General features: G+C 39.6%; 1 protein-coding gene across 1 annotated transcript; it reads left to right on the top strand.

Moving 5' to 3' along the window:
• The first annotated feature begins 2,596 nt into the window (after positions 1-2,596).
• Positions 2,597-11,381, top strand: LOC120568789 (uncharacterized protein KIAA0040). Its single transcript, XM_039816494.1, has 2 exons — positions 2,597-2,792; positions 5,683-11,381. Exon 2 carries the CDS (start codon positions 6,405-6,407, stop codon positions 6,729-6,731), a length of 327 nt encoding a protein of 108 aa, XP_039672428.1. The 5' UTR covers positions 2,597-2,792; positions 5,683-6,404; the 3' UTR covers positions 6,732-11,381.
• Positions 11,382-12,739: the final 1,358 nt, after the last annotated feature.

Consider the following 12,739-nt stretch of genomic DNA (forward strand, 5'->3'; position numbering starts at 1 on the left):
TCTGTATATAGAAGTACTGGAGAGCAAAGAGGAACTTAAAAATCCCCACTCATTAAATTTAAGCACTTTGGAAAATACCTAATTTACTGCAAGCTTACAGTGACACCCTTTATTTATTTATGCAGCAGAATAATTTAAGATAAGTTCTGTTCTTCACAAGCCGAGAAAGAAATGTTTGATATAAATGTCTTGTCCCAGAATACAGCCTGTGTCATATGATAACTATGCTGAGATTATTACGTAATCAAATGTTAAAATAGCTCAGACTGACCTCGTAGCTGGAATGTGCAATTAGGTGCTCTTGTAAAAGCTTTAAGTTTACATGCCAACCAATAGCTCTTCAATGATGGCGTTTCTTGAGCGCAAGAGGCAATTCCTTATATAGACTAATCAAGTCTTCGCCCGTCTTGCTCTCTGCCTATTTTCACGGCACTGGGCCCAAACATTTCACAGGACTGAATCACAGCTAAGGGTTGCCTCGGGGGGGGGGACTGGTTTTATTAGCAGACTATTTCTGGACACTTGTCAGATTCCACTACAGCAACCTTTTAGTCACTTTTCATTAGCGCTCACATTCAAGAAGTCACAGAGTATACTGTGTTAGAATCATACCCACTCATATTTCAGTGTGTGTTGGCAGAACCAGTAGGTCGTAGTGATTTGTAATGCCCTTTTGCGCAGTTCAGTAATTCCACGAGGCTTTCTTTAATGCTACTGGTAATGTCACAGTCACTTCTTTTGCTATTATCAGTGATCCACTGTGAGCTCACTGGTCTTTCCTACAATTTGTTCAGCTACACACCGAGCTGGATAAATAGATATATTGTTTGAGCTTTCCTTCATAGGTGAGCTCAACTGAGAATAAGGTTCTTATAAACCAGATGGGAGGCTGAGCTACGCCCATTACAGCACAACTAAGTATGTATTGAGTAAGGTTTCCATAGAGGAAATGAGACGCACACGAGGGTCACTGCAGTGTAAATTGAACACAAGGCATACTTAGAGGAAAGGGAAGGTATAATAGGGTCCTTATAATGTAAGAACAACATAAAGTCAGACCTGAAAAGGCACATTGTCGCATGAAATCCGACATAGTTGAAAATCTAAGATTTTTTAATGACTTGGCATAGAAGTATCTACATGCAGGTGCGTCTGCAGTACCAATCAAAAGCAGCAGGTGAAATATATAGTGAAATCATTTTCATATAAACTACTGTAAAGAAGGATTTCCATCAAGGAAAGTGCTGCTACACTGAGGTCATTAATCAACACTTGCTCGAGGTGACTGGACATTGTAGTGCCTCAACAGCAGCTGTGATATAGCTTCACCGTGTAGCACTACGCGCCCTGCCAGTCTGTCTGTGTTTGTGTGTGTGTGTGTGTGTGTGTGTGTGTGTAGGCGGGTGTCTAAGATGGCACGGACACACCTGCAGACATGGCGAGGCTTGTCTCATAAATTTTCATGTAACTGTGCCCCGTAGCAGTGAAAGGACACGCTGCATGTTCAGCCAGTCAGATGCTGAGGAATGTTTTCAAGATTATCAGACAAAATGTAGCGGTAGATTCATATAAAATAAGAAGTGGTGATCTGATCATATTTTAGATGAAGGATACATACTTCTGTAAAAGAAAAAACCTGACCTCCTAGAAATACAAATGACCACAACTACTTAACACAGCATCATGTGGTGGTGGCACAAAATAGGTTTAAAAGAAACATCAGAGAAGGAAATTCATAGTGGTTACATGACCTGGTTATGCATGCCCACATTAACCACTTTTTATTACTGTATGTTCACAAGGACACATCCTATTGTTTGTGAGTACAGTATTCAAGCCAGTGCACTCATAACTTCCTCTTTTCAGAAGAGGAGAATAAATAGACTGCTACTTAATGTCAGTAGAACACTTTTTTTCTTTTTTTCTTACTTGAATAAAAATCCTCTTTTGCTTGACTGAACTGAAAGGACACTGACCACACCGCCACAGGCATGGTAAGTGTGTGTGTGTGCAGTTCACATGACCTCACTTTTTCATATCTCAATTGCATCTTAGACTCTCACACCTGGTGGTACTCACAACACACACACACACACACACACACACACACACACACACACACACACACACACACACACACACACACACACACACACACACACACACACACACACACTTTAACAGCTTTCGTTTCCCCTTTTTATCCCCATTTTGGGACTCTGAGATGGGTGGAGTAGTTGTTTGCTGTAATTTAGTGTTATTATGTAAAATGCTGCAACCTTGCCTGCAACTTAGGCTGGTGTTGCAGCCGGGTTTTCAGATCTGTGCATCTACTGTTAGAGGAGCCTTTCTATTAACATCCTAGCCAAAGAGTTTGTTTTGGGACGCAGTTAATAAAGGCTTCTTATGATTTCATTTCATATTCAGTTTACCAGTTCCCTCGCTCTCTGACATCATTCAGTGCTTGTGTGAGTGAGGTAAAGCAACCACAAGAATCCAGTTTCCCATGCAGGAAACACATAAGCAGAGACAGAGGGCCCATTCTTACACAGAAGTGGGCAGGGTGCAGTGACGCTGTGACCAAAACGCACACACTCACTCAGAGAGAAGAGGAGGAGGGGAAACAAGGGGAGAGAGGGAAACAGGAACAGAAAGTGAAGACTTGTCAAGATGTCTGGGTGAGGGGGACCAGATCAGAGCAGAAGCCAGATGTCAAAACAGAAACAGCAGAAGTTTGAGCAGCCGACTGGATTAAACAGGAGGGGCGAGCTGACCTGCTACTTCACAGTAAGGTAAGATAGGTAAAGAGATCTTGAGTGCCAGTAACTTGAAATACTCTGAAACTGTTGTGAGTGGTTCATATAGGTTATTCATGCTTATCATTGTGTGACAAGTTGAAAAAAGAGAAGCAAAAGGTGCTACTACTGTGACTAATGTGTTGTTTTGATAGTGATTTGATTTGACAGGATGTTTGACAATTTACAAAGATATGGAGATAACTTTCTTCCTGCCTATGAGTGCTGCAGAGTGTCACTAAAACGTACTCTTCTAGTTATTTTCTTGACTTTTTAATATAAACCATTTGACTTAAATTTCAGTTCACAAAATGAAGAAGTTTCTCACTTATCATAATCGCTACATTTGCTGCATCAATCACTTAGAATAACTTTCCGTTGCTCCGTTCCGTGGATCTTGTTTGGCTTAAACATTTGCTCCTCATGCTCTTTACTGTAAGAACGTCCTCAACTTTGCTCATTCAACTAAGTCAGGATCGAGTTGACACAAGTCTGAACTGTAATGGGCTTGTGCACTTGCACTTGCTCACTGTGGAGAACTGCACTCCTTCAGACTATCAGCAGGCCTGTAGCTACTCAAGCAAAACAGCTGCACTTATGATCCAAGACATTTTCAGCAAAAAACAAACAGACGAGTATGGCTTTAAGTTTGTTGGTGGCTGAATGTGTCCAAGTATTGTGTATTAATATTGACTGATGATGCGGGGTCTGCTCTGACCGTGTGCTCGGGGCAAGTCATTAAAGATTGCTGCCTTGCCTTCTGTCACAACATTGTCTTTTAGGTCGCACATGTTCCTTAAAAAGCAGCAGGGGCTAACTGAGTGCAATCATAACATTTTTCTCAGCCCCTTCCTGGCTTTGTATGCCCCAGGAGTGGCCTTTTCCTGTATATGGATCGCTCCAGGACAGCACAATGTCATGAGAAAGTGAAGTACCCCGTCAGAGTCTTAGAATGGCATCTCAGTGAGATAATATGAACCAAGGAAATATTTAAATGTATTTAGAGTCAATGTTCTTGCATTACCATGGCTATATTGACTATAAAAATGTTCTGCCATCAACATGTATGGGGTGAACACCCTCTTTTACTCTCACAGTACTGCAAATGGCCTGCTGCGAAAGAGACTCTTGGCTGGCAATCAAAGTGTTTACCTGGAGAAAGGTTTGAACATAGTTTGAAACCCCCTGAGCCGGAACATATTTTATTTTAATACAATAAAAAAATCTATCTTTTTCTTGCCTTTGTATGCGAGCACATAGCAAAGATAAAATTAGATTATTACATTGATGATCTAACATCCTGTTTCACATTTTCTCTGCCGGTGAGTGTGTAAACGTTTTACACATAACGCACACTGATCATTCTTTCTGGCCAGAGACTAAAATTATCACAAAACTTGGTGAGTTATCCATTCCATTCAATGACTTTACCACTGATTCATTGTTAGTCATCTCTGTCATATCACACCACTTTGCTGCCCCTGGCCTTTGTCTCTCTCCTACAGACTTATTGTTCAGAGGCTCTGGCTTGTCTGGTTGACATTGTTTTCTTAATGTGAGGGAGATCAGAGCGTACACGTAGGCGCTGCTGCTCAGCCAAGCTCATCACAACAAGATGTACCTACAGCAACAATAATGTGGCAGGGCCATTATGGCTCCCAACAATGTACACAGACTTTATTATAGTTCATAGTCAAGATTCTGATGTAGCGCAAATTTTAATGGAAACCTGCAAAAGATAATGAATTAATTCCCGTTTCCATCCACTACTGTTATGCCTACGACTGTTAAATTTGAGTGTATTGAAAGTGCATCTGACGTTTCAGATGACTCTTGCCTTCTTAGCTTTAAGCGTTCAGCTTCCTGTTGAGCAAATGAACGGGGGGTTAGCAGGTTGTCTGCGGGTAAACCAATTTCACACATGAGACGCAACGCACGCCGACAGCCACACCAAATCTATTTGCTCTCCACTTGCAGGTGCATCTTCCTCGCTCTCTCTCTCTCTCTCTCTCTCTCTCTCTCTCTCTCTCTCTCTCTCCCTCTCTCTGCCTAAGAAGCAGCCAAATGTGAGATGAAAATCTTTTCTCCCTCCTGCATCTAGAATACAAAGAAGCTGTAGCCGTGACTACAGAGAATCTAGGGGACATACTTGAGTCAAATGATGTTTGAAATCATTTGAAAAACTGCAGATGTTTAACACCGTTTAAATAAAGACGGCGCCTCAAGAACTCAGACTTAATCAAACAGTCTCAGAGAAAAGGGGAACAATATGACTTCATTTTCTTTTGCAGACCTACTTCTCCCATTGAAGCACCTCGCCTCGTGTATTCTTCTCCTGGAGAGCTATTAGGAAGCGATTTCATCCGAGGCCAGAGGAAAATGTTACAATCAGACATTTATGAAATCTTAAGCCAGACCCTATCTATCTCCTCCAATGGGAGCCATTAGCCAGGTATATTCAGATGAATCTCCTACAGCAGGTCTGTCCCCAGCCTACCTCTCTCCTGAGTCTCTTTTTTTCCTGACACTCTCCGTCTCAGCGGGACTTTTAGAAAGATTGGTTACCTCTATCTCGGTCTGGCCTTCCCTCAGACACAATCTTGCTCTCCTCCTCTTCTTCTTCTTCTTCTCTCTCTCACTGCCCCTTTCTTCCTCAGGGGGACTCTTAGAGTGATCTGCCCTGAATCCTGAATGACTCCTATGTAATATTAATGAGGGGAAAGCTGAAAATCTGAAGCTGACACTGACAAGAGGGAGAGAGAGCAGGAGTAGAGATGTTAAAGACAGAGACAGAAAGATGGATTGGAGGCAGGGAAAGCAGAGAGGGAGGGAGGAAGAGCTGTCTGCTGGAAACCAATGTTCACTTTCTCTTTCTTTTGTTCCACAGACACACCCAAATTGAACTACGTCTCTACAAAATCATACTGAAAGCCAAAGGGCAAGAGGACAAGAGAAGAGTGAAGTAGATAACCAGAAAGAAAAGAGTTAGAGGAATGCCAAGCAGCATAAACAAACTTGGCTGAAGTGCAGATTTTGGCTTTTTCATCTTGCATCAAGATCATCACAACTGGGCGATTTCAAAGAAAACCTTGTTATAAACAAATGAGCTTTTGGTCTTTTGGATTTGTTCAAAGAACGCTTTGGCTTTGTAACCACCTCACAGGGCATTTCAAGGAAGGAGGCATACATGAAGTCACCCTCCATGCTTCCACTGTTTCCATTTAACATAAACAACACAAGCCTGAGCGCATACACATGCCTCATCAGATAGTGCCGTAAACTCTGATCTTTAGAAGTAGAAAACAGAAGCACATGAAAGTTCAATGTCAAGTCGCTAAAAATATCTGACGTGTGACAGCTTTTGGCTCGGTGGATGTTTGAGGTTTTCGTAAAGAGTAAAACTTCATAACTTACAACTTTAAAGCTGGAACCAGATTCCGTAAAATGACTTAAATGAACACCATATCTTAATTAGCTGGATGTCTGCAGCTGCCTAACAGGCACATTAACTGACTTGCAAAATTCACAACCCTCTGAAGGATTTATTAAAACTTTACAACTGCCAGACAGACTCAACTGAAAGGATTCACGGCTCCGTATCCGAAAGCCATGGATGGAAGAACAGACAGCATCCAGGAGTTTTTCAACCAACTTTGGAGCTTTGCTACAGAAAAACACAACCAGGGGGTGTACAACACAGTCTGCCTGGTGGTCCTCCTAACTCTTCCCCTGCTGGTCCTCCTCACCACTTTGGTGGTGTGCTGCCACTGCTGCTGCTGTCGCCATGCCAACAGCTGCTGTTGCTGCTGTGGCAAAGACGCCATGGCAACCGCAAGGTCAGAAACAAAGAAGAAAAAGAATTCCACTGAAGACTTGTGGATTTCTGTCAAGACGGGGCCGTTGACACCTGACAGGGTCGCCCTGGCCATGGAGTAGGAGGAGTAGTTGTTATTTTTATTTTTTTATTTCTGATCCTGGGTCAGTTGGTGCAGTGGAGCTGATGGAGCGTCTCAAGAGTGTACAACTCAAACCAGCTTGGACTCAAAAGACATAGTTCAAACCAGGGGTTGATGCATAGACTGTATAAGTGAAGCCACAACATTTCAATTGTCCCCTGGTGGCCCGCTACATTATGGGCGGGACTTTGATACCACGGCTCCACCGCCGGATAACTAGTGCGCAGATTCTGGCTCCAAAATAACAAGAAGGCACTTTGTGGAGTAAGTGGAGATGCATGGACCATTTTTATATACAGTCTATGGTTCAAACCAATGAGACGGCACATTGTGATGGGCACAGATATGGTTGAAACATGTTAACAGTGTACAGTCAGTGTTCTCGTCATTTTGTATCCATATGATGTTATGTCTGGAGAATGTTTACAACATTTTGTATGAGCTTTTTAGTGAGTGGTACATAAAGGAAGAATATGCAGAGGCATATATATATATATACAAAACTGAAATGTGTTTGTTGATATGAGTGTGTTAGAGAGAGAGTGTGTGTGTGTGTGTGTGTGTGTGTGTGTGTGTGTGTTAGAGCTCCCATGTGAAATTCATTGTGTCTGTATTTGGGAGAAAGAGCCAATGTAAGGTCTGCCCAGTGTTCTGATTGCTGTAAAACTGCACACACTTTTTACATTCAGGCTGCAATCTAGACTCATGATTCACTCTCACTTTCTAAAAAAAAAACATTTAAAAAGAAAACTATAAGTTTGATTTCTTTCCTCTTTTCTTACTTTATTTGCTTAACCCTTAGATGCATGACCTACCTGTATTACTGAGAAGTGCTGTAATTGCTAGCAGGTTTAGAGCCACTACTAAAATTAATAAATCATATTGAAATAATTTTTGATGGAAAACTGAAAGCGCATGAAATCTTTCAAAACGCGCTTGTCTTTATAGCTTGTAACTATTGTTGCATTCCATAGACTAAACATTTAATTGATTAAAAATTACAGTTTACAAATTTACAAATTAAAAGTTGCAGCCATAATATTTACAGTCTATGGTTGCACCCCAGCTACTGACAGGAAATGTAAACACGCCAATATTTAGTTTCATCAAGGCTCACTGTCATCGTGACACACTGTAATTGACTGACACAATGTTGAGCACTAATACATTTTCAACTGGAAATGTCAAAGTGCCAACAGACCTTTCTGACATGTTGGTGGTTACCAGTTAGAAATTATATAACTAACTTAAGGTAAAGTAAAGTAAACATGAAGGGATTTTGGTAAGCACTGTTTTTTTTTTTATCAGATCAGTGATTGGTAGAGAGTATTTAAAATAATGCTAACATTTAGTAAAAATAACCTTCAGGGTGGTGAGACTGCTGGCATTAGATGTGTGGATCAACAGTAAATGTATACCTGACAGTCACAGCTGATAAAAATCAAAGGCTCCTAGGGTTAACCTTTGAAATTCCATAGAAAATGCTTGGGGTCATTTTTGACCCCACGTATGGAAATGTGTGGTACTGATGCAAAACATGCAATTTTTAACAAATTTAACAATTAGATACAAATCCAAATGGCCTCATGTCAAAAACAACCTATTTGAGGAATACATGGAAGATTAAATGATAAAAAAATTTAATTACAAAGATATTGCAAAAAACAACTGCTGGGGTCATTTTTGACCCCACTTATGCATCTAAGGGTTAATATAATACAGTCTAGGCCACAGGACTAGTTTTGGTTTTTTGAGTGTTGCAGTAGGCCTGTTCAGGTCAAGTGTGCCTTAAAGGCACAATTCATAATCTAAATGGAAGGAAAAAAATAAACTCGGAATATGTTATCCTTCCCACATTGATTGACATAACTTTTAATGCGCTGATTACCACTAGACAGGAACCATATCGATTTCAGTCATGTTTTCTGGGCCCGTATTTATTCAAGTTTTAGATTTAAGTACAATAATTGCCACTTTACTTTTAACAAACTTAAGAGTAAAAGCTATTTTTCTCTTATTCTTACAACTTAAATGCTCTTAACATTGTGTGTGTGTCAGCGTGGTCCTATATTGTCTGATGTACATTGCCTTTTACTTCATCCCTATACATCAAAAGATTGTTGTTGAGTTGTTCATTCCACATGTTCATTGTTAATAGAGATATTAAGGATGTTAAATATATCATATCACTGAGTAAAATGTAAAGATCTTTTTAAACAAAGAATAAGCAATTCGACAGATCCTTGTCTTTGAGTTCTTGAGTTGCCTTGTCTCTAGAGCGTTTTTTAAGCAAATTCTTAGAAGTCTGATTAATACGGGTCCAGGTTTGTTTATATCAATAATGTTTGTACATACAGCATTTACAGTAATTACGTTCATTTGAGAAAAAAAACACAATGATAATTTGATCTCTAAATCAAACTATTAATGAATATTCTTCAAAATGTTATGTGGTCCAAAAAAAAGAAAACGAGATTTATAGAGTATTCAAAGCAATTTGGAACTTATTCAACTAAACATTTTCAAAATATTCAAAGAGAAACCTTGAAATAATCAAAGATTTGGGCTTCAAGTGGATTGTTGTGATTATTGTGTCTGAAGGCTCATATTTTGTGTTTAAGTGCGTGACATCTCAAAGCCTCTTCATGTTCAGGCATTCAGGCAGCTTACACTGGCACTAAGTTGATCTTGTTGCTCAAGTGCTGCTGGGAAAACAGGCTTGCAACACATTTCATTACTGCTAAGACAGACACATTCCCATGTGGAAATTAATGTCTGTCTCTTCTGCTTCATGTTCAGAGAGAGAAACTGTACTTGCTGAGCTTCATTTTGAAAAAGCTTCCCCTGCAAAATAAAAGCTTATGTAGCAATGTATCACCAATAAGTGGTATCACCCACACTGAAAGGTTTGCCAAGAAATGACATCATCAACATGTTCAGGGGTTGGCTGAACATGTCACTGTGGTTTGTATGTGTCAGAGAGAAATTTGCAGTCAGTTAACAGACATCATTACCAACGGTGACAGGCTTTATTAACAGCATAACAATAATGATAAAAATAAGGAGTAGATGAAAGACAGTAACTGTTCTAGCTGTTCTATTATTTGCCTTTACCCATTCATTCAGTCATTATATCCACATAATACTGATGATTATTTGTCATAAATCTCATTGGGTAAATATTTTGCGAAAGCACCAATACTCAACCCAACAATATCGTCGCGATATTGATATTGAGGTATTTGGTCAAAAAATATTATATTTGATTTTCTACATATTGATCCGCCATAGTCTGTATGGTAAATATAATTGGTTAGCTTTGTTTAGCACAAAGACTGGAAACGGGGAGAAAAAGCTGCCTGGTTCTGTCCAAAGCAAAATAATAATTAATAGCTTAATTAATTACCATGTAACATCTTGTTTGTTTAGTCCAGTGGTTCTCAACCCTTGAGGTTGGAGTTCGCGACCCCTTCACCCCCCTCGATGAGAGAAAGAGCGCTACAATCTGGTGCAAATAGCTGTTTCTACACGCCTCCCCCTGCTGATTTTGAGTGATTTTTGTGAATGCTCTGATGTAAACAAATAATGCTTTGGTTTAATGACAGTTTAGTTTTAGCAGGTAGCACCTAGCCTTGTCCAATCTGCTTCAGGCTCTGTCGATTTTTGATGTGTTTGTGACTTTACTCTCCCCCTGACCCGCCCTTAGACTACTTTCTGTGTTCCACCTCCTGATTTACAAGTGAAGCTCTACATGAAATGTACCAAGCTCACACAGTAATGTAAAAAAAAAAAAAAAAAATCTAGAATGTGGTATTTCATTTTTTTCTCCCCAACCATCTGGCGGCCCCCAGAAATTATCTCACGACCCCCTTGGGGTCCCGAACCACTAGTTTAGTCCGTAGAAAATCGATTATTTTCCATTATTAGAGGGATTATGTGATTTTCTGTTTCTACTAAATACATTCAACTAATATTGCTTATATTTTTTTTAATTCAATCAATCTCAGTTGCCTCCCTGCTGCAATCATTTACCAGCCGACCATGAGTTACTGACACTCATTATCAGTTTTCCAATCCATCATACAGCCCTGTGCTATTAATGTGTATCCTGCTAAAGTGCTGGTTGCATTAAATAGATCACGTTCACACTGTCCACACTTTTCTCTTAACACCTGTTTGGCAGTATTCAACATGTTGAACCTTGCTATGTTTTGACTTCTCTCACTTAGAACAGATTATTTTATATTTTCTAGAGGACGTATGTAAAGCCGCTGCAGGGGTGAAAGGGTAGAGAATATGAAAAAAAAACATGTTTTGCTTTTTCCCTTTATCAGTTTGCTGTGATCAGAGGGAATGGAGGTGGGAGGATTTGTCATCTGTTTGAACAGCAAATGTGCCGTCCTTTTTTGATCCCATCCAATTATGCATGACATTGTATATTTAGGCATGTTGTCTGTTGTTCCACAATTGAAAAAATGCTGAGGTGATTCTTTTTTTTTTATTATCCGCCTGGCTGGGCTTTGTTCTGCATGCATAATTTATCTTGACATATAGATAAACAATGATGAAGAACAGCACAATGTAGAAAATGAAAGGCAGAGAAATAAAGTATTTTTTTAGAGTTGTGAAATTTCATCTTTCTGTTTCTGACATAAAGTCATTATCTTTGTGTATGAATATATCATCCATATACTATTGCACAGGCGTCTTCATCCAATGTGGCTGCTAAGACTCAGACAACATGCTGACAAAAATGCAATTTATACAGCCATGCACATAGGAGTCATTTTTGCAGAATGGTAACACACTGTGCTTATTCAGACCACAGGGACTGTGACTGACAATGAAATGTGAGAGAAAAAAACAACAAAGAGACACAATTGTTTGTGGGGCATTCACATACAGCATGAAAAAAAATCTATTTCACTAACATCCACTTTTACTGCAGTGAATTATGGAAAATGAGTAGATAAAATAGGCAGAGGAAGGTTTCTTATGGTATAAACTGTTTTAATAAACAAAACTGAAAGCTGCAGAGGCAATGCAATTAATAAGCACTTGTGCCTCTAGTGATCTTCATGAACATTTCATTTTCATCATCGCTTTGATGGCTGTAGCGGAGCAATATTTGATGCAAGTAATCAGTTTGGCTTGGGGAGCAATTCATCTTTGACAATTTTAAGGCTCACACATGTACTTTGGGAAATGGTTTTGTCTCACGGATCCTGATTCTTAACCTGCGTGAGATATTTGTCAAAGTATTAGCATAACTTAAATCTCAGCATGTAAATGTCTTTCTTTAATTCTTTTAGGCCTGCGGTGGGAAAATGTTCTTTCACAACTTGACATCTTTTCACTGCGATGTGAAGAAAAAAAAAAAAAAAAAAAAGAGTATGGCATTTCGCATTTGATAGGAAGTGTATACTCCTCCCTGACCTGATGTGCTTAGGCCAGGTGTGATAAATTGTAAACAACAATCAAGGTGTTGACTGCATTTTTAACACTTTAAGTTGAATGGTTCTCAGCCATTGTTGAGTCTCAACCCCTAACGGTTCTGCTGGCATCAACTAGTATCCGCATTTATACATATATAAATGATGTACAGAAATAGCCACACTCAAGTCACACAGCAGTTGAATGGAATATTACTAAGCAGACCAATCACCTGTGGCTCTTGACATTTCCTGAAAGAGCACAATTTGTTAAGAGGCCTATACAAACATGAACAAAACACCCCAAATGCGGGTGCTTCACTACTGCATAGGCTGCTTGAAGATGTGCTACTTGCAAGGGATGGAAGGAGAACTAACTAAAGAAGGGGGGGGTAATGCTGAATAATGATATATGATAGTACTGTTAAATTAAAGAACACCTATAAGCTAGACAATACATTGTATTAAATGTCAACTTATACACAAATGGAACAACATCACACCACAGAGCCCTCATGTCCAAACACCAACAGTAAATTCTCTTCTATAGACAGCA

This window comes from Perca fluviatilis, chromosome 11 (genome assembly GCF_010015445.1).
Source record: "Perca fluviatilis chromosome 11, GENO_Pfluv_1.0, whole genome shotgun sequence".
In the NCBI taxonomy this organism is placed as follows: domain Eukaryota; kingdom Metazoa; phylum Chordata; class Actinopteri; order Perciformes; family Percidae; genus Perca; species Perca fluviatilis.